The 23,014-nt window shown below is 48.6% G+C and overlaps 2 protein-coding genes across 3 annotated transcripts in view; one reads left to right on the top strand and one right to left on the bottom strand.

Annotated features, from left to right (window-relative positions):
* The window catches only part of LOC116940716 (estradiol 17-beta-dehydrogenase 11-like), a 52,964-nt gene that overhangs the window by 10,140 nt on the left and 19,810 nt on the right, over positions 1 to 23,014 (top strand). Inside the window, exon 1 of one of the 2 annotated variants that reach the window (XM_032950883.2) lies at positions 22,186 to 22,910. The exons of the other annotated variant lie outside the window; for it this stretch is intronic. Within the exon in view, the coding sequence (XP_032806774.1) occupies positions 22,680 to 22,910 (231 nt within the window). The 5' untranslated portion in view covers positions 22,186 to 22,679. Of the gene's footprint in view, positions 1 to 22,185; positions 22,911 to 23,014 lie in introns of those variants that run through there. 2 annotated transcript variants of the gene reach the window in all.
* CFAP206 (cilia and flagella associated protein 206) lies at positions 2,235 to 14,402 on the bottom strand. The gene is made up of 12 exons (XM_032950881.2): positions 14,097 to 14,402; positions 12,123 to 12,206; positions 11,462 to 11,552; positions 10,768 to 10,956; positions 9,706 to 9,864; positions 9,306 to 9,520; positions 8,477 to 8,596; positions 5,855 to 6,053; positions 5,246 to 5,386; positions 4,525 to 4,718; positions 4,093 to 4,236; positions 2,235 to 3,118 (listed from the first exon to the last, which is right to left on the bottom strand). Exons 1-12 carry the CDS (start codon positions 14,202 to 14,204, stop codon positions 2,885 to 2,887), a joined length of 1,878 nt encoding a protein of 625 aa, XP_032806772.1. The 5' UTR covers positions 14,205 to 14,402; the 3' UTR covers positions 2,235 to 2,884.

The raw sequence follows: 23,014 nt of genomic DNA, 5'->3' as shown, positions 1-23,014 counted from the left end.
ACTGAGCAGCACGCAGAAATCTAATCAAGCATCACCCATGCCCAATCTGTTGTGGAGAAGCCTTCATCCAGCAGTTGATTGACCAATAACTATAATATGTTAATTAACCTATCCTGATCCAGGACCCTGCTGAAAATAATTATTGAGAGTGAGGTTATGTTGGACAGAGGAAATGGCACTTGGTATAGAAGACAGAACCGTCCGTGGGTGCCATAACCTGTGGCTTGATTTATGGAGGAAGGACCACGTGCCTGAGATGGCCCTGACTGGAGAAGATGAACGCGGTCGTAGAAACTTTTGACAGCGGAAGTCCCACAAACTGGAATGCGCAACACAAATGGCAAAAAATAAATGGAAAATAACAAAACAATACTGAGCTTCTCAAGTAGTACACTCTTTGGTTCTTTGGGTAAAGTCATGTAGGTATAAAATAAATCCCGACGTTTCGGGCGCAAAACAAGCGTCCGTCATCAGGTGGGAAAGCATGGCCTGCTGCTGAGGCAGATTGTTTTTAAAGGTTTGAAATGGGTGTAGCCCAAGGGTCATAAAGAAGTGGGCGGGGCTAGTGATGTTAATGTGAGAAATTAGCATGTTAATGTAAGATAAGAGAGCGGCCTCCTAAACGAGAGCACTGAAGTGGACATGTTAATGTGAGAGATTAGCATGGTAATGTAAAATCGAAGAGTGGTGCAGTCCAAAGGGTGCAATCCAAAGGCATGAGAGTGCAATCCAAAGGACATGTGAGCATGAGCGATCTAAGAGAGTGGCATAGAGAGAGAGAGACACACAGAGTGTTGGATTGCACCCTTTGGATTGCACTCATGCCTTTGGATTGCACCACTCTTCGATTTTACATTAACATGCTAATCTCTCACATTAACATAGCCACTTCCGTGCCCTCGTCAAGGCGCTCTCCTATCTAACAGTTACATGCTAATTTCTCACATTAACATCACTAGCACCGGCCACTTCTTCATGACCCATGGGCTACACCCATTTCAAACCTTTTAAAACAGTCTGCCTCAGCAGCAGACCATGCTTTCCCACCTGATGATGGACGCTTGTGTTGCGCCCGAAACGTCGTGATTTATTTTATTTTATACCTACGTGACTTTACCGAAAGAACCAAAGAGTATGGATTCCTGCAGTCACGAAAGCTTCAAATCAAGATTCTCAAGTAGTGCAATTTTTTATCGAGGACTTTTCAAAATTTTTAATAAATAAAAACATGGCACACAAAGGTGCATTGGTAAAAATGATGTTAAATATTAACAGGGTGGTGGTCCCGTGGAAAGCTTAGTAATTGTTGTGCCATAAGCCGTGCAGGCTGCTGGATGAGTGGCACACATGGAATCGCCAGAAGCCCCAGTTGAGTATCATTTCAGCTGCGTCTGTCCAGGTTAGAGACCCAGAAAATAATTCCACCTCCGACACGCTACATCCATTATAAATATATCGGTATGGCTGTGGATACTACGAGTTGCGTACCGTCAAACAGCGGCCCGGGCAATATTCTGTGAGAAATTAAGCCGTGGCTACAAGCACCACTCACCACGCAGTGCCTGGCAGCTACCTCACAAAAAGCAGAACTCTTCAATATTTCTTAACTCAACAGGCAACAGGAAGCTTGCCAGTTATGACAAATCTTCTTCTAGTCTACCAGCATATGTCTCTCTTTAAAGGGGAACTACAGATTAGTTTTGCAGAATTGAAAGGCGATGTTTTGAGATGACGGTTTTACTTTATCCATGTTTTAAATTACATTTTCCAATCGTTTAGATAATTTATTAAATTGCAAGGATATAAAGTCGTGCCCCACAGGCAGTAAATCTCCTCCCAAAGGTCTTAATAATATGGCTTATCCCACTACACCGTCCAGCACATCATTATAATCCTCATTTAGCCAACGCAAAATGGGAAATAATTATCACCGTCAAAGTGGGTGGGGGAGCACGTGCCCAGTAGATTGTGTGGCTTTGCATAATAGCATGTGTCCATATCACGCGGTGTAGCAGCAGCAGCAGCAGCTGTAGCTGACAGCCAGATGGCTGTGAAGTACTGCTGCTGATGCTGCAACACCGCACCAGGGTGTCGCACAGCCTGCTGCGGTGGCGGCAGTGGTCATGGCACGGCACAGCGAGTGCTTGAGAACAAAACAGCCTCTGCTGATTCTGCCCACAGAGAAAAGCAAGCCTCTAAATATAAAATAAAAATTGACATTTGGAACCCCTAGAGATTGTTATGGCAACTTGTTTTTTTTTATTCAAGAATAGAGACAGACCCTCTCCACAGGAGTAATGTGTGAACAGTGTGGCACTTGAGTGAGTATAAAGGCTAAAATTTTAAACCATTCACACAGAAGTAGCAGGCTAAACAGGATGCTGTTGGAAATGTTTCCTGCCAATTTGCACAACGCCTGAAGATGTGATCGCAGACGGAGGTCCAATGCATATTTAAGAGAACACGTAAAAATACTAGAAGAGACTTGAGCACGCTACAGCACTGTGCTTCTGCGACCGAGGAAAACCCTGACCAAGCCATGAACCAGCACTGTGAAGCACACACAAACGTCAGAAAACCTAGCGAGGCGCGGCAACAACAGCAATCCGTTCAGCCTAAGCCCGAGCCACACACTTGTAGACCTGTAGGTTGCAATTTCACGAAGCCATCGATAAGATAAAGTACAAACGGCACTCTACACGTAATAAGATCGGCTCAGAAAAAAAAATTATCGTGCGGTGCAAATTCAACGTAAAAGGGCAAACAAGAATGACGACGCAACTTTAAAGGTGCCTTATAACTACAAATAACCTTCGTTATCTATACGCCTAGCCCCCACGTGACGTAATTCAGGGTAGGCCCAGTCTGGCACGGCGTGGTCCCACTAAGGCTGGTCGGGGTAGCGCGTGAGGTCCACTTGTACGGCGTGCGTCGGCTGACCGGTGGGGCCTCCCCGAAGGCCGGCCAGGTAGACGCTGGGCCGCGGCACGTTGGTGGTGCCCTCACGCTTGGTCTGTGTGCCGACCTCACGCGGGAGGTACACCTGCGTGGTACCGTCCCGCCGCAGGTGGCTCAGGTCCGTCTGCGCCGAGTGCGTGGCCTTGCGCCGCAGATTGGCCTGCCGGGGAGGTGGAGACACACATCACGGCTACACGAGGATCGGATTCTTAGATATGTTACGTCGCGTGGTGGGGCATGCCCGTGACCCGGCGATTTGGAGGTGCCGGGTCATGGATCCAACTCCTGGAAGCGCTGGGCTGTGAGGTGGCTAGATGACGGTAGCACGATGAGTGGATTTGGCAACCCTCTGTGTTATCACCTTTTACGTATCTTATCCGCGTAAACAAATAAAATCAACCAATCAAAAAAATTAATCAAACTCAACTAAACTATTAAAATATTTTTATTTTGACAGGTAAGGCCCACTGAGTTTTATAGCTCTTTTTCAGGAGTGACCTGGCCACAAATGGTAACTCAATGAAGTGGCTTATGTGGAAATTTAGAGCAGCCAAATACTCTAAACGCATGTTGATAATAAATGTGGAGGGAAAAACCGGAGGACCCGGAGAAAAATCCACACGATCACGGGGAGATAGACATGCAAACTCAAAATATACAGGGGTCAGGGTCGCGATTGAACCCACGATCTCCTGCATACAAACTAGAGAATTAACATCATGCCACCTCAATCTATGTAGTGCTTTGTCTCTGAGTATGCTCGCTTCCCCTCACATACCAAGCACTTCCTAATAAAAATTGGATAAACATTCCAATGTAGGGCTCTTCGGAAAGAGTAATAATTCCACCTCTGGCACACTCTCTGAGGCTTTACAAGTAGAATAAATGCAGTTATTGTATTGGAAACAATAAAATGTACACAAATAATACAAGCAGTGACAACACTATTTGAAGGTTATACTCGTGTAGTTTATTTCAGAAGTGTTATTTCAATAACTCTGCAACATTTCGGCAAGAAAACAATCTTCGGAAGCTGCATTTCTCCCGTGATGAATCACAAAGGCCTTTATCGCCAGTGCCCAAGCAAACCACGCACGGCCATGAGTCAATATTGATCGGCATCGCGCTGTGTACCAGTTTAATGGCCTTGCGCCGGAGCTCCCATTCGTTCCACTCGTACGACCTCACGATGCTGGACTCCAGGATGTGCGTGTCCGTCTGCGTTCCACTGTCGCACTTGGTGACGGGCGTCTCGGCGGGGCCGCCCTGCTCCCGTGTCTGCGTGACCACGACGCCAACACGGAGGGCCACATCACCGACGCAAGTCACACTTTCCCGAGCAAACTCGACGGGCACCGTTGCGGTTTCAAAACACGACACCCTCCACCCACTTGTAGTCCCGAGGGCAAAACGGCTGACGTGCACACCTACGTGCGTCTGGTTTTTTTTTTCCATGTGCATATCGGAAAAATATATATTCTGCTCATTCTGCTTTCGTGCTGTTTTCTTTTTAACAGAACGTAAAAAAAAAGGTGTGAGCCAGGCCTTACGCCAGACGGAGTTTACCCGGGAGTAGGGCGTGATGACTGCAAACTGCTGGTGTAGTTCCAGCAGCTGAATGAGCTCTGCGGAGCGCCTGGCTGCCTCGGCCACCATGCCGACAAAGTGGTCCGGGTTGCTGGCGAAGGCACACGCGGCCTGCTTGGAGGAGAAGGTGTAGAGCTTCTCCCTGTGCCTCAGAACCCCAATGTTTGTGTTGCCTGCAAGGTCACAGCAAAAAAAGACAAAGTACTAACATTCCCGAATAGCCTTAACAGACTGTTGGGGCAAGAGCTGTTAGTGAGTAGCACTTATGAAGGTCGGCATGGCACACGAGGGGAATGGGTGGCCACGACCACGCCCGGCCGCCTTTATCTCCCTGGTGGCGATGTTACACTTTGCAGCAGGTACTCATGTGAGGCTGAGTCGAGCTAGAAGAAGCCCAGGACTGGTTCAGATAATCGTCACTGGTGTTGGCCATGAATGAGAATCACACTCAAGTTGCCAGGTCTGTAGAACAGCTCGCCACCGCTCCCCACAGAATGACACACACGTGCACGAGCACAGAGAAGGGTCCGGGATATCAGTGTTGCATGTGTGTCTGCTCAGGCATGCTTACTGACTAAATAAACACACCGTCGACTGGACCTGTCAGTGTTAATATCAAAGACAAAATGTACTTAAATGTGTACGACAGGCACAAACAAACAGCAAGTCCCTTGAGCCAGCATCAACAAAGGGAGAGGACCTGGCAGGAGCAGTGTGTCTCTGGCGGCCAGCGTGTACGCGCAGAAGCCCCGATACTGGATGGGGAGGCGGTCCAGGTTTCGTGTGGTCTTGGGGAACAACCACTCCTGGCTCTTGAAATCGGTTGGGTTTACCTGGTCACCTGTTAATCAAATAAGTTCATACAATGTGTAAGCATATACTCTATATAAGGTATCGTTTTTTAGTTATTTCCTTCCACCAAAACAATACAGAATGTAACCTATCATCGTATGCAGGCCACTGCTATTGTTTTACAAATGCACATCAATACCCTCTAGTGCAGAAAGAAAGAATCAAACATTAATTTGAATTTTATTTCCAAGCTCCTCTGGCCAGCAGAGTAAACGATTTCCACTTAGTTTGCAGAAGAGAAGAAAGTCACCTCAGCCACTTTAGGCCACCACACACTAAACCTGACGCAGCATAATTGATCGTTTGGCGGTTCAGTAGGTGGGACCACAAAAACACACGTCCCCAGCTGGGGAACAGCAGCCGGCACAATTACACTTCCCGGAAGGGCAGTTCAAACAAACGCACGTGCGATTCCGCCAAATTCAAACAACAGACTCGGCCAAGTTGAATGACTCACCCGCGGCCTCCTGCAGCCTCTGAGCATCGGTCTTCTCAGCAATGCTGCCCACGAGCGGCACCAGCAGCGTCTCCGGGCACAGGCGGCCGTGGGGCTCCAGGAAGGGCGCCAGGTTGGTCATGACGTTGCTGAGAACGCTGAGCAGCACCATCTGGTCCTGGAAGCTGCACCAGACCCGCGCCACCGCCATGAAATGAGGCTGCACATTCCACACGATGCAGGGTGTGGGGGGGGGGGGAGAGGTGGCGGCGGAGAGGCGGGAATGAGGGCGATCTGCAACACGCAGCATGGACAGCAGGGTTGATGTAGTCAAAATGATAATTGGCTGTGTATAAAATATTTGTCAAATTCAGATTGGCTCACGTGATCATATTTCGGAGGGTGGATATTTTGCATGCCCCCTCACACCAACATCTAATGACTAAGAGTGGACGATTTCGTTTTTGCTTTGCCTTTGTCATCGTCTCGTCGATGACAACCTGTGGAATTTGAGTGGAGGCTTAGTCTGTGGAGTCATTCTTTAGTCTAGTCGAATAAAGCAGTGAAACATTTAGTCAAACACTCTTAGTTGTTACATGGGGCACCGCAGTGGCGAGATGTTAACTACCTCGCCTAGTATACAGGTCGTGGGTTTGATCCCGACCCTGACGCCTGTATATGGGTTTGCGTGTTCTCCTCGTGGTCATGTGGATTTTTCTCTGGGTCCTCCGGTTTTTGCCTCCACATTTTTAAATATGCATTTAGAGTATTTGGCAACTGTAAATTTCCACGAGACACACAGACAGACACACAAGCAGATAGAGAGAACACAGAGACACACAGAGAGAGACACACAACATAGACACAGAGACCCAATGCCTCTGTGTCGTGGCCTTAAATAGAGAGAGAGAGAGGGGGGGTGGGACAGAGAGAGAGGTGGGCCTGCTGGAGCAGAGAAATTAGCATGTCAATGAGAGAGCTGTGTGGAAATCCACCCCGTGGTGGCAGGGGGAGAGAAAGAGCAAATGGACCTATGAGAGCCTGGTAAATTTTAGAGCGAGAAATAGGCAAAAAAAATGTACCAGACTTGCTGGGACTTTCTCTCCCCCTGCCGCCGCGGGGTGGATTTCCACACAGCTCTCTCATTGACATGCTAATTTCTCTGCTCCAGCAGACCCACCTCTCTCTCTGCCCCACCCACCCCCCTCTATTTAAGGCCACGACACAGAGGCATTGGCTCTCTGAGTGTCTATGTTGTGTGTACCTCTCTGTGTGTCTCTCTCTGCTTGTGTGTCTGTCTGTGTGTCTCCGTGTCTGTGTTTTGTCTCTCTCTCAAATTTAGTTCTACCTGATGACGACTGCTTGTGTTGCAATCGAAACGTCGTATTCTATTATTTCACTAACCGCAAGCATCTCGGTTTGAGTGATACGCGAATCGCGAGTCGCGCAATCAAAATTGTCGCTGCTGCGTGTACCATCCGTCAAGTCTCGCAAACTCTTGCGAGATTCGAGGCACCTCTGGGTCTGTAGCTACCCAATCCTCTTTCATCTCCACCTTGCTACCTCCGTGAACAGTCAGATCCATGCTCCGTCTCACGAAATATTTGGAAATTTTATGTTTGTGATTTGCGTATTACTGTTTTGTGCTTAAATATCACGTATAATTTTTTAAATAAATATAGATTTTTTTTTTTTTGTTCATTATGGCCCCAAAGCTTATGAGCAAGTGTTGGTGATGGAAGTGCCTCATCATCATCACCAAAGGTAAATGCAATTTAATTTACTGTACTTTTCTTAATTAAACATGTCTTAAATGTCACTGAAATTCTCTTTATTTAGTGTGCTGTGTTCATTAGTTAATTTTAGTGAACGTAACTAATATTTATATGGAATTTCATAGGTCCACTCGTGACCTTGGTCCCACTAACCCTATTTTTTCCGTAAGTTTAACAACCGTCAATTTCTCTTTGGTTTTTTCGCTAAAGTCACGTAGAAATAATAAAAAAATATATAATAGCATACGACGTTTCGATTGCAACACAAGCAATCATCATCAGGTACAGAAGAGCTAAATTTAACAGAGAGAGAGGAAACACATAACCGCAGATATATATATACAGACCTTAAGTAGAGGGAATTAACACAGACACACAAGGGGACACAGAGAGAGACGGAGCACACTAAATCAAACAGGGTTTAGCAAAATTTGGAAACTATATAAAGCAACACAGACGGTCGGTTAAAACACAATTAACGCATGGTCTGGTAGATTACGCTATTTCAAAGATTGCTAAATTGTAAGTTAAGTGTGAAATTTAAGAGAGTGAATTTACCAGCTGCGGGGGTTTTCAGGAACCTAACCCTTGCGGTTAGCAAGGGATTACTGTATACATATACCTCCTAAGTGAATCGCAGTCTCTCATAACATGAGTCATTCTTTGGTCTTCGTTCAAACTCTTTAATTTCATCTCATTATAGTTGCACTTTGGCCTATGGTGAGTAGTTGCAGGCATCGTCACGCTGGGTGACTTTTGTCCACTTGTAACCATGGTTCAGTAAAATAAAATAAAAGACTCCATTGATGAAAACTTTCATGACCAATTTCTTTCGCAAAACACAGCACCGAAGGCGTGCTGGACGTACGTAGACTTGCGTTGTGGGCACGGCCTGCTTGGCCTGGATGATTTCCTGAAGCGCATCCATGTGAGATGCCAGCTGGCTCTGCAGCGACTCCACCTCTCCAGCCGATGTGATCATGTCTCCCTGTCGGCAAAAACCCAGGGCAATGATGCAATTGAGAGAAGGTGCAAAGGCGGTGTTTCTCAGACCACCCCAGTCCTCGCGGCCGCACACGATGCAACTTTACGTGGTCGCTAATATTTTCCGTTCACGTGTTAAAGGGGGCCGCTACACGTTGCACACTTACGATGGCTGGTAAACAGAATGGTGCACCGTGGGGTTTGTGAGGGCTGGAGATCGATAAAAGCTAAAATGAAAGAAGCAATACGGTTCATACAGCTGCGAAATTAATTATTTATCATATATTCGTAAGCAACATTTCACACCGAAATCAATCCAACATTTAAATAACGTGATTAAAAGGTTATCATTATAAAATATGAAACACATGTTTGGCTGTTAATATTTTAACAAACAAAAGTTGATTATAGAACATCTATGAAGGCCAGAACGGCACATGAGGGGGTGGTTCGCCAGCACCTCGCCCGGACGCCTTTGTCTTCCTCGTGGCAATGTTTTTACAAATCGCACTAGGTACTCAATTGAGGCTGAGTCGACCTAGGGGAGGCACAGAACCGGTTCAGATAATCGTCACTGGTGTTGGCCGTAAGCGGGAATCGAACTCGAGTCTCCGGGTTCATAGCGCAGCACGCTAACCGCTACACTGCCGCTCCCCACCACACTGCACAGCGTCACAAACACAGGCTCACGATACCCTCCCCCCACTTCCTACCAACAATATCTTGAGGAAGCACTCGTGCTGCCGACAGTTGAACATCAGCTCTCTGAGGGTGTCGGGGAAGATGCCAGCCCGGACCAGCTGGTCGGCCAGATCGGAGCACTGCTCCAGGATCGCGGTGTAGCGGTGCGCCAGCTGCCGTGTGCTTCCCAGCTCTGCGTCGAGGTGCTTGGTAGCGGCCGGGATGGCCTCGTTGAGGATGGCCGGCACTAGTTGTGACGAGGCAACACCGCACAAATGCACAGTTCACTCTGTGTTTTATTTGACCCACTCAAAGGCACGTGTGCAACACATTTAAGGAATCTCTGTTCCAAATTAACGCGAACCACGTGAGACTATCAACAACATGATTACGTTGTCTTCGGAAGTGAGAGAAACAGGGTTTGGAACTCACAGTCATCGATGCCCTCCCCTCCCTTGCCACATTTCTTGTTGAATAGGCGGATGCCCGTGGTGATGAGGGAGAGCTCCGTCAGCTGCTGTTCCTTTTCTTTTTTTGTCATGGCCAGGAAGGTGCCCAGGTCCGTCTGTGGAAAAACGCTCTGCAGCGCCGCTGCACAGCACACAACGGCACCCGTCATTATTGAAATACGGCTGCTCTTTGCTTATTCAAGCTCTTGTCTGTTTCTGTGCTAAGGCTCTAAAATGTTGCTCACAGCAGGGTAAGATAAATAGCGGGTCGTTGACATCTGGCCTCAGACATTCCAAATGTCACACGTGAAAAAGTCAACTTTGGCCTTTGCAGTATGAAAAAGGGCAAGATCCCTGACTGGACCATCATCAAAGAAGTGGGACCAATTCTTGGAAGAAATTAAATACTTCAGTCACGAATGAATGATGTCACGAATGAATGATGCCACAATCATTCTTCTATTCAAAAAGAGTAAGAATAATTACTTTAAGGAGTAGCCCTTGCATAAGACGAATTGTCATGTGTCGCAATGGGTGTGTGCCATCTCCTGGTCACATAAAGGATAACACGTGACTAATTTGCAACGGATCACAAATATAATATTAAAACATAAACAGAAGCATGGAAATTATAGAGGCCAAGGCACCATCAACCACATACATACAATGTATCAGATTCTGGACACCACTAATGAATGTCAAACACGATTTTGCTTGGTCAAAGAAGGGAACACGTCTGAGACAGCATCTATCGTGGAGATGGAACAAGTAAATCAGCTTGTGTATGGGAACTAGATGGATGTTATACATCGTGAGACCATGACGGACGGAAATAGCTTGGGGAGGCCATCATCCTGCAGTGGATAGATCATGGCTGCTGATGATAATGATGACAATGACAACCTCCAGCAATTTTGGATGTAGGTGAATTTAACGGTCACGGTTTCAATGGTGCAATTTGAAAACAAAGTGGTGAGTGAGAATCCAGCAACAGCGCCCCCTTCCAACGCACAGAAACCAGAGCGTAGTGAAGTGCATCCCTTACCGGTGGCCTCACGGACGACGGCGATGTGCGTAGGAGATCCGAGGCCCGAGGAGAGCAGTACGTAGCTCACCACCTTGCGGTAGAGGGCCTCCAACTCCTCGCGCGAGCGTGCCCGGCTGTCCGTGATCTCACGCTGGATGGGTGCCAGCCTGGTCTCCAGGACGCGCCGGTGCTCCTCGAGGAACTCAGCTGCACACAAGAGACCAACAGTGCCCCGATTTACCTACGCTCGTTAGACTTAAAAATAACAATCCCCACAGCACCGATTCACCACTCTCTGGTCTTCTTTAATTCTCTCCCCAATGGCAACAGGTCCCTGGCTCAAACTCCCTCCATCACTGCCGCCCCCCCACCCACCCCCTTCCTTTAGGATGGCAAGCAGCATATTTCGTATCCTGCCTCTTGTCCTCCTTCCCCATATCCTGACTCCCAAAGCCTCCTCCATCCAGTTGTCACCTCTGAGAATGTGGCCAACCCACATACTTGGCATCAACGCTCATTATGGCAATCACTGGAACTAGCTTTTGCTAGGGTTTCAGTTAGTATACAAAAGCGCAAAAAAAATGTTTGGTGAGGAATCGCAGACACGTAAATCATGTGATGTGGATGTTATTTTTTGGATGGTCAATATGTAATGGTATATTTTAAAAAGCAGAATTATGACAGCGAATTATTTTCCTGTGGTGTAACTCACCTCGGGTTGTGTAGTTCATGTCAAAATAAACCTGCATTTTAATGGTTTCCAGCGAAGGGCGGCTATTGTCCAGCAATCGGTCCTCGCACAGCTACATATTTATGTTGGCAAAAGATAAACAGGGCACAGGAATAGCATAAACAAAGATTTTACCGACGGGGGTGTCTGACTCATCTTTCATCATTCTCACCACGTTAGGCCATACAATGTACATGTTCGTCTCATCTATATTTAGCATTATTTACACAGCTAACAAGCTGACCATTATCCTTGACTGCAATAATTGGTCATTTCTTTTCCTTTAAAAAAAATATTTGAAAATGTATATCCAAAGTACACAGGCAACAGTGAGACCTGTCCACGCATGCCCATAAATGCAATCACACTTAACAATGACTTAAGAACTATACAATGTGTCCTCATCCAATGTCTGCCAACTCCCCGCAGGGCCGTTCAACATTGGCCTCGGTTAAAACCATGTCACCTTCACGCCACTAATTATGCTTGGCTGGTGCTTCTCAAAGCCCCTTGGCATTGTCACTGCTTATAATAATGGAATTACACCTCCGCCCGTGACACTGGGCGGCCGAACACGATCTACTCTCCACACCTCCTCACGTTCAAGTCATGTGTCTCACGGTGGAGCCAGACCCTGCTCTACCTTGATGAGTTTCTGCACGTCCTCCTTGGTCAACGTGCGGTCCACGTTGAAGCCATTGCGGGGGTCAAGAACCACGGCCTTCACCTGCAGACAGCGCAACCAATCAGCTCCGTTGCGCAACGTCTCCTCACAACCTGCTTTCACGACTAAGGCGATAAAGCAGTGGAGTAGCGTAATTGGCGTGGGCTCTGGCGCATGGAATGCATTGGGGCGCCCTCTGTCCAATTTTTTCCGCCTCTTTCTAGCCCGGAGCCTGCGTCCCTGTGATACTGTGAGCCACTGTACAGTTGTACTGCCTGCACACTCGACATCTACGCCACTGCAAGAGGTCCCCTTTATTAGCGACCAAGCAAGATGTTAGCGGTCAGTTTCTGCAGCATCTATCAGAAGGGCACGACAGCGAGGTGTAATGGTGCCAGTGGCATGGGCCGTGATGACCTTTTGACCTTGGCCTAATGTAAATGTCAACAATGCTATTGCCGTGTATACGGAATAATGCACACGTCCCATGTGCAAGATGAAAACAATTGATCAGATGACGAGTTCTGCACGGCATACAGTATCTCCATTAAACCACGGCATGGCGCTGTGGTAACGCCAAAGCTCTGTTAGTGTACCACGTTTCCATTTTGAGTCGACGCTTTTATAATTATCGGTTGTTTATACTGTTCGTGGTGAAAAGTCCACGTATCCGTGACTGGGCGAAGACTTTCCACAGAACAAGTGACACTGAATATCTACTTCTCTGCACCAATTGGCGCGGCCTCCACCAGGGGCGTGATCGTTTGACCCACCCGACTGTCACGATTTGCGTGTACGCACTGTGCACTGTGAACCGTGCACGTGACAGTTGTACACACTAACACGTGTACACCCACAATGACTCGTGTAAGTGCTACACACACAGAGAGTCGTGCCCACACGTGCACACGATGATGCGTGTACACAATGACACGCCTTCGCACACACGCGTGTATACACACACAGGGAGTCGTGTCCACGCGTGTACACAATGACGCGTATACACAATGACACGTGTACACAATGACACGTGTACACAATGACACGCGTGTACAGACACAGGGAGTCGTGTCCACACGTGTACATACACAGTGAGTCGTGTCCACACGTGTCCACAATGACACGTGTACACAATGACACGCCTGCACACACGCGTGTACACACACAGTGAGTCGTGTACACACACAGAGAGTCGTGTACACACACAGAGAGTCGTGTACACAATGACACGTGTACACACACAGAGAGTCGTGTACACACACAGAGTCGTGTACACACGTGTACACAATGACACGTGTACACAATGACACGTGTACACACACAGAGTCGTGTACACAATGACACGTGTACACACGTGTACACAATGACACGTGTACACACACAGAGAGTCGTGTACACAATGCCACGTGTACACACGTGTACACAATGACACGTGTACACAATGACACGTGTACACACACAGAGAGTCGTGTACACAATGACACGTGTACACACACAGAGTCGTGTACACACGTGTACACAATGACACGTGTACACAATGACACGTGTACACACACAGAGAGTCGTGTACACACACAATGACACGTGTACACACACAGAGAGTCGTGTACACAATGACACGTGTACACACACAGAGAGTCGTGTACACAATGACACGTGTACACACAGAGAGTCGTGTACACACGTGTACACAATGACACGTGTACACAATGACACGTGTACACACACAGAGAGTCGTGTACACAATGACACGTGTACACAATGACACGTGTACACACACAGGGAGTCGTGTACACACGTGTACACAATGACACGTGTACACAATGACACGTGTGTACACACACAGAGAGTCGTGTACACACGTGTACACAATGACACGTGTACACAATGACACGTGTACACAATGACACAAGTGTGTACACACACACAGGGAGTCGTGTACGCGCCCCGCACCATAAACGCCACCAGGGTCTCCGACGCCAAGCATCCCCGCGCCGCGCTCGCTTGGCCGATTTCGCGGATGATGTTCTTAATGACGCCCTCCGCCTGCGCTCGCGACATCCTCACTGCGTGACTGTGATCGGTAGTTGTAGTCTAAAGGGTTTGCGTATCGTTGTAGTTGCTGTAGTTGGTATTATTCTGCTCCTTCAGTGTGGGGCACCGTGAGTTAACTCTCCTGAGCGACTCTCGGGCTTCTACCTCGCGCAGGCCTCAGGGACGCGTCTCCACGGCAACCCTCGGGCCCCGCCACGCCGCCACGCCATTGGTCCTATCTGGGCACGTGACCCGCGCAACCGCCAATGATGCGGCGATCCGCTCGTTTTAAAAAAAAAATATGAAACGATTTAAATGTTTCATATTCTTGGTTCTTTCGGTAAAGTCACGTTGAAGGGAAACAATAAAATAATAAAAAATATATAAAACAATACAATTCTCACGACGTTTCGACTGCAACACCTGATGGTGACTGTTTGTGTTGCAGTCGAAACGTCGTGAGAATTTTATTGTTTTATATATATATTTTATTATTTTATTGTTTCCCTTCAACGTGACTTTACCGAAAGAACCAAAAATATGAATCACTGCAGTTACGAAAGCTTTAAAGCAAGATTCAAATGTTAATTAATAAATTGTTCAGGATACATTATTTATTAATCTTCATGATCAGGCCCAACTCTTATCCGCGACATCTCTCTGGAATCTGTATAGATCATTAGCCTTAATACAACAACAAACACACGTACATTCTTAGAGTAGTGGTTGTTATAACCTGGGGTTCATCTCGCGCCCCCTGGGGGTTCGTCACGCTCCCCGTGGGGGTTCATCGCGCACCCCCAGGGGGTTCATCTCGCACCCCGTGGGGGTTCATCTCGCACCCCCAGGGGGTTCATCACGCACCCCCTGGGGGTTCGTCACGCACCCCCTGGGGGTTCGTCGCGCACCCCCAGGGGGTTCATCACGCACCCCCAGGGGGTTCATCACGCACCCCCAGGGGGTTCATCGCGCACCCCCAGGGGGTTCATTACGCACCCCCAGGGGGTTCATCGCGCACCCCCAGGGGGTTCATCACGCACCTCCTGGGGGTTCATCACGCCCTCCCTGGGGGTTCATCACGCACCCCATGGGGGTTCGTCACGCACCCCCAGGGGGTTCATCACGCACCCCCAGGGGGTTCATCACGCACCCCCAGGGGGTTCGTCACGTACAACTGCACTCACGGGGCGCGATGAACCCCCACGGGGTGCGTGAGGAACCCCTGGGGGTGCGCGATGAACCCCCACGGGGTGCGTGATGAACCCCCTGGGGGTGGCGACGAACCCCCTGGGGGTGCGCGATGAACCCCCACGGGGTGCGCAATGAACCCCTGGGGGTGCGCGGGGGTTCATCACGCACTAACCAGGGGGCTCATCGCGCACCCCGTGGGGTACTTGATGAAGGCAAAATCATCGAAACACAAATTCAACACGGGCACGCAAGTACAACCACTTTGTTTCATCAAACCTACGTATTTATTAACATAATACATTTGTATTTTTACGATTGGAAGCCAAAGGGGTGCAAGTTCGCATTAACGTTTGAGAACCACTGCCTTTGAGAGAGTGATTCGCGTTTGCCCCGTGAGTGCAGTTGTGCAAAACCCGGAGAGTTTTACGTCGGGACCGTACGTGTAACGAATCAAATAAGAACACACTCGCGCAAATAAATGCGCGCAAAATCACACGACCACGTAACGTAAATAAAACATTAACAGCGAGACGACAAACGTGGACTCACCACAGTCCTGTCGTTGCTGTGGACTTCGGTTCAACACTCCCCCCACACCAGCTGGTCGGCTGCCAGGAGAACCCGTCCTGTTGAAACATTGCGAGATGCCCTTTCGGAGAATCAAAGGGGTGCAAGGCTGCAGGAAAGTTTAAGAACCGCTGGTTTAGATTTTTTAGAATATTTTGCTGCTACGTATAAATGTCCACGTGATCAGCCACTACTTTGTTGAGATTTAATTTGTGGCCAGGTCGCTTTTGAAAAATGGGTTGATACCTGAGTGGGCTTTGTCTGGTAGGATGGGGATGGTTTAGTTGGATTTGTTTGTGTTTGGGTGATTTGTTTACTTTTTCTGTACTTTGTACTCCGGTCATGTGTTTGTATTGTTTGTTGATGTAACATCTTGTGCCATTTGTGAAAACGAGCTTCATAGCTCATCGGATTCCTCCAGGATAAATACACATTCCGAAAAAAAAATTCTGAAGTCACCTTGTGCGACGTGGATCCCGTAACGTCATCGCCCCCACGCACTTCAGCCCGGTTGTGGCAAGTTGTCCACTTAGGCTGTTAATGTTTTATTTACGTTCCGTGGTGGTCGTGTGATTTTGCGCGCATTTATTTGCGCGAGTGTGTTCTTATTTGATTCGTTACACGTACGGTCCCGTTTAGTCAGTTGCCCGGCTATTTTACAAGGAGGATCCGTGAGCACAGCAGCGACAAAAGCAAAGTGAGAGTGCCCGTGTGTAATTTGTTCGAGTGTCACAGATGATAGGCACTTTCATGTGTCCTGAGATGATTGGCGATGGTGATGAACAGAGCGGTCACATCGCTCAACAAGTGCGTCCCAATGCCCCCCCTCCCCCTCGCCTTTGGATGATAACGACGATCATGCATGTCTAGATGGTGAAGATGATGACGGTGATAATGATGCATCGTCTGGATAAGGGAGCATCGTGGAGCTGGGGGTGCCTGGAGGAATTGGGAGAGCTCAGAGATTGAGCTATCTTTAAAGAGACACTCGCGATATGAACGGGCTGCCACCTGGTTAATTATAGATTATAGATGTTCTGGATGATTATATCCATGCAGCAATATTATAGTGCGCTCGCCAAATACACTGCTAATGGCATTTGATATGGTCGGTGCTCTGTGTTTCTTGAGCGGAGGGGGGGCTGGTGTTTTAGAGGCATGGTGTTTTATCCTAGCGGTCCCATTATGTTTATGTGAGACGTGGTGGTCTACGTGCTTGGCCCGTGTCTCATCACTCTCCCTAGGCCCTCTCCCCCCCCCATTTGCATATGGCTCCATGCAGTGTTGAGACGGCTCAGTGGACTATGATGATGAATTATTCATCAAATATTAATGAGACCAGACGCAATCTCGCCCCTGCCGCTCCATATGGGATGACCGCATCATCATGAAAGAACCGGGAAAGGCTGGTTCGTTCTCGTGTGGGAGACTGCCTGTAAATACTCGGTGTTGTCGGCTTGGCCTTATGAGGTGACCATGAGAAGGCCGTAGAGCAATCTGTCTATGCAGAACCTTGAGTCTTTTCCCTGTCTCTTGAGACTCGGTGAGGCTTTGCTGGGTAAATAGTTGACAGCGGTTCTCAACTGCCGAATAACTCGGTTATGCGCCTATCAATCTATAGTCCACATAAAATCCAATTGGCGGATAATCGGATCTTCTTTGTATTGTTACCACATTAGATTAAGCTTATGACAGTTTTCTATCCCGCTTAATGTGATTTATTTTGACTGACCACAGCTTATAATTGCCAAATCGACGGGACTCTAACTCTCTCACAACCCACCATCTAGCGTATTCCTGAGTTGGCCAGTGTGTGAACAATTCAGTTTACAAAAAACAACGGCAACAACCATTGTTTAGAGCCATTTGTCAGTCGCCTGCTGGATGAAGACCTCCTCCCTGCACCGTGTCAGCATTCATGGCCGTTGTTGACCATACTTCACCACGCTGATCAGTGCGGGTTGGTGAAGGGACACGTGGGGAAGATGTGTCGTGTAGGCAGGTCTTAATAACGACGTAAATATTACAATCAATGATTCTCGCAGTCTCTTTATCTAGATCTCACCAGCAGGTTACAGACGCAGAATCTAGTTACATTACATATGCTGTACAGCACCAATAAAAAAGCAACTCCAGAACCAAAGACTTCTAATCTAAATGATGTAATAACGTCACAATATAAACGAGTATTTCAGAATAACATTCAGCACTCCGCTTGTTATAAAGCGCACGATATACAATAGAGAAAGGAAACACAGAGCCCGCTCACCCTACGTGAGTGCAACGACATCTACCAGCCCGGCAATTTCTTCTGCTCCGTCCCGCTCTGTGCAATTTCACATTCATAGCGCAAGCAAGTGATGTCCGAGTGGTTCAACGTTCACTTCCTCTCTCTCTCTCTTTCTGTGGGGGTTGCATGATGAGGATCACAACCACCCAATGAGGCTGCAGTTGTTCCGCATGGGAACCCGCCTGTGCTGATGGACGGCAGCCGTCACGCGTCTTCTCCAACTCGCAGTTTGCCTCTCAAGTATTGCTCTCCGGTATCAAGCACGGAAGACGCCTTGGTCACACTCGCCTAAACATCATTGAGCCCTTCACAGTGACCCTACGGGGTCTCCTTACACTGGACTTGCAGGTCCCGAATGAAATGAACCTCCTATGAATCGTACAGAGCTGCATGGACGTTAATAATGCACGTTCCTGAGTAAGCACGCAAACAGCGATGCTACAATTCAGCACGACTCAATGGACATCTCTCGAAATTAAACAAAAAACAATGTCACCAGGTAAGCCCCACTGACCTATATAGCTCTTTTTTTGCAGAAGCGACCTGACCGCACATTATAGCTCAACGAAGTGGATTATCAAGTGCAAATGTATCGCAGCCAAATACTCTAAACGCATTTTGATTCTAAATGTGGAGGGGAAACATGGAGGACCCGGAGATAAATCCACACGAACACGGGGAGAGAGACACCGCAAACTCCGAGAATACAGCTCGGCGTCAGGGTCAGGATCGAAACCACGACCTCCCGCATACCAGGCGAGGTAGCTAACATCTCGCCACCGCGGCGCCCCAGCTCTTAAGAGCCCGGAAGTGTGCACGATTCGCAGCTCAGTAAGGCCCAAGCGTGGTTCATGATTCGCACACGCCTAATGTAGGGAGCGTCCAGCTCGCAGCGTGCGTAGCAGCGCACCGTTAAACAGAGTTGTACAGCGAGTTGTATAAACTTGTCGTGCATAGAGAAAAGTGTTGTTATGAGCAGTCCTGCTCGGGAGCTATGCATTATGCAGTAGCTCGGCAAAGCCGTATTTTATGACCAGCATTTCTGATGTAAAGTCTTATTTGACGGTGTACGTACACGGACCTTGCCTGATGCAAACGCTAAATTACGTGCTCTAAGTTGTAGCTTAAATAGGCTTTCTCGACCTCAACCGCCAAGACTCTTGAATAAGTCATGTGTCCTTAAATCTACCCCTGGTCCCAAAAACAAGCCATCGTGGTCGTTTTAAGCTAAACTATTAAATGAATAAAAAAAATATGTTACCAGGTAAGACCCACTGAGCTGTATAGCTCTTTTTCAGGAGGGATCTGGCCACAAATGATAGCGCAACAAAGTGGCTTATTAGGTGGAAATGTATAGCAGCCAAACACTCTAAACGTGTGATGTTGATTCTAAATGTGGAGGGGAAAACCGGACGCCCCGGAGAAAAAGCCACGCGACCACGGGGAGAGAGACACCGCAAACTCCAAATATACAGCAGTTGTCAGAGTCGGGATCGAACCCACGCCCTCCTGCATACCAGGCGACGTAGTTAACATCTCACCACCGTGGTGCTGCTCTGATCATTTAGAGTAGTGAATAGCAGATGCCACCAGACCCAAATGTCAGTCCCTATTCCACCACCCTTATCGTGAGGAATTGGGGTTGTTATCTCCCCCCTCTTCAGCATCTTCCTACGGCTCTTTGACGATTCGCATGCATGGCTGAAAAGTAACATCGCCACCAAGTGTCGTCTCTACATTCTCCAGAACGTGGATTATTAATCATCTTGTGACTTCATGTAGCTCTTTGAGACTGTAATACGTGACTAAGAAGCAAGTCGCCACCAAGTCTATGGCGGCTTCCTTCTGTTGTGAATACACACGAGGTTATACAAAAGTGACGATTCTAAAAGTTAATCTAAACATATATGCATATACAGTACTTACAATGTTCTGATGAGCAACCATTGAATTCGTACATTTCGGGAAAAGCCACAGACAAAGGATAGGTGTCCAGGGCCGCTGCCGATATCACTCGCCACTGATGTTACCCACGCCCAGGAATGGAACTCAGTTCAGTTTTATTTCAGTTTAATTTATGAGGAGGTATAACCCTGTGAGCCATGCGGCTCTTGACTAGGGTGCGACCGCAACAAAACAAAAACATGAACAAGAATAAACATCTTAAAGTGAAATCTTGATTTGAAGCTTTCGTGACTACAGGAATCCATACTCTTTGGTTCTTTCGGTAAAGTCACGGAAGTAGAAAACAAAACAAAAACTCAAGTTGCCGGGTTTAAATTAGTTTGGTTATTAAAATAGTTTTATCTATATATATAAAAGGGAAATTTGTGATTATGTGTGTCTGTTCGAAATGTTTCACATACTACCCGACATGCAACAAACTTGAAATTTGCCATGTGGGTACTTTCCAGACTGTACACCATGCAAAAATTATAAAACTATACTTTTGTATTTTGGGGGGGGGGGGGGGGGGGAGATGACCACGAAGTGTGTGGCGTCAACCCGCAAAGAGGACTGGCGAGAATCGATATCTGATGAGCGTTTGTGGTATCGCTTAAACGGGAATAGGCCGATTCTAAAGAAATCTACAACCTTCGATTCCTTTGCGCGATTTAAAGAATCGAATCTTATGGTTTTAAGTTTTGAGAAGTCAAATATATTTTTCCCCCGGCAACGCCGGGTACTTCCCGCTAGTTTTGCATAACCGGTTCCTGATAAAAAAAATATATATGTTTGCCAGGAGTACCACAGAAATATGTCAAGCAACACAAGTATACATTGTTATTTTGTTTACTGAGAAGCAAAGGGAATTTTCGGTGGTCTATAACGGTTAGCCAGCAACTTAGACCTCTGGACTTGCAATCCAAAGGTCGCCGGTTCGCGTCGAGTAACTGGGCACGTCGCAGTCGGTGGACAGGTCACGGGCGGCGTTGTGATGGGTGGGCGCACACCTCTAGCGAGACATTTGCTCAGGGCCCAAGAGGAAACCAAACACTGTACCCCTTGAAGCAGCGGCTCTCAACCGGGGGTATGCGGACCCCTGGGGGTACGTGGACCCCTGGGGGTACGCGGACCCCTGGGGGTACGTGGACCCCTGGGGGTACGTGGACCCCTGGGGGTACGTGGACCCCTGGGGGTACGTGGCAATGTCCCAGGAGGTACGTGAGATGATTTATAAATGCGTGAAATATCATACACGAGTCATTGATGATATTTCATGCATGGATCTGCCACTGTAAAATAACTACTATAAAATTGTAGTCCACATGGTAACCTAGAGCTAAATAAAGGACCTTTCATAAACTCCGTTAATTAATTGTTTTATTCGCTTGCAGTTAGTGGCCAGCTAGGATACCTCACTAAATATTGACGTTCATTATTCATACGCTTGATTCTCAGAAACATATTGGGTCCGGCCAATGGGGGTACTCGGTTGAAACAAAACTCAACAAAGGGTATAGAGTAGAAGCTGACACAAGGTCGAGAACCACTGCCCCAGAGCTCCCTCTGAGGGTGTCCAAAGTGAATAATTGCAAGGGTTGCACCTTTAACATGTGAACGTGGAACTGAGAGCAAATTCACCACGGGGGGGGTGGGGGGGGATTTAAGTCGCCGTGTCAATGTTTTGTTTAATTTACGTTCCCGGGTGCTTATAATTACGGTGCAAGCTTGACTAGAATTCCACTGAAAATGATTGCCGGTTTCGAACTTTCAGAACCGGTAACCGATTACGACAAAAGTTACCGGTTATCGTTGAGCAACCCCGTTTGATAGGGCAGTGGGCGAAACTCCGCGCCACTCTCTCCCCGCTATGCCAGAGCCAGAGTTCGGCTGTCGACGCAGCGAAAACTTGTTTTACCACCCCTCCTCCCCTTTCATCTACGAGATAAGCTACCTTATCTCTCTCAGCCACAGTCCACGCGTGGGCTTGTTTTACCAGCACATCACACGCAACGCATCACCCGGTACACGAATATGTGCCGTGACGCTCTATCAAGAAGGGGCATTTCCCGAAACGTCGGGCAACCCCGCCCACACCCCTCTCCCCTCCCAGGTTCAACAATAAAACGCGAAAACCTCTGCCCCTCGCGGCGGTCGTGGCGGCGGGCGACTGAGGCCACACAGGGGCGAGCGAGGCGGCACGGAGCGAACCGCACTCGGCGCGGCCAAGGTGTGTGCGCTCTGGAGAACGCGGAAGAGGGAGCTGCTCAGAGCGAGGCGGGGTCGGGCGGACTCGGCGTGCCGGCTGCGACTTGCGCGAGGCGTCACCGCGACCACCCTTCCTCCCAGCACCTTCACGCCGAGCAGCCGGCAACCCTCCGTCACGCTTCCTCCGTCGTCAGCAACAGCCGCCAAACTCCCTCCACCCCACCGAGGGAACCGCCGCTCCATCGCCACATCTGACAACGCAGAACCCCTCCTCCCCCGCCGCCGCCGCCGCCGCCCGGACCATGGCAACGCTCGGCGACGTGCCCGTCTTGCTCCTGCTGCTGCTGAGGGTGCTGCTCGAGTGCTGCTGGGCGCTCCTCCTGTGGCCCCTGCGGCTGCTGCTGCCCCGCCAGACGCGCTCGGTGCGCGGCGAGCTGTGTGTGGTGACGGGCGCCGCGCAAGGCATGGGGCGCCTCACGGCCCTCGGGCTCGCCCGCCTGGGCGCGCACGTGGCCGTGTGGGACATCAACGGGGTGAGAGGCGCGCGGCGCCACGTGGGTTGTTGGCCGGCTGCGTGGGTGAAAGTGAATTCGTTTCGAGGCTTAAAGCCCTGAGCCAACGGTGGCAATTTCACACT

Source organism: Petromyzon marinus, chromosome 9 (assembly GCF_048934315.1).
Source record: "Petromyzon marinus isolate PM22_M1 ecotype Great Lakes invasive population chromosome 9, UKy_Petmar_22M1.pri1.0, whole genome shotgun sequence".
In the NCBI taxonomy this organism is placed as follows: Eukaryota; Metazoa; Chordata; class Hyperoartia; order Petromyzontiformes; family Petromyzontidae; genus Petromyzon; species Petromyzon marinus.
The sequence above is the reverse complement of the archived record's forward strand: the minus strand, read 5'-3'. Positions and strand labels throughout refer to the sequence as shown.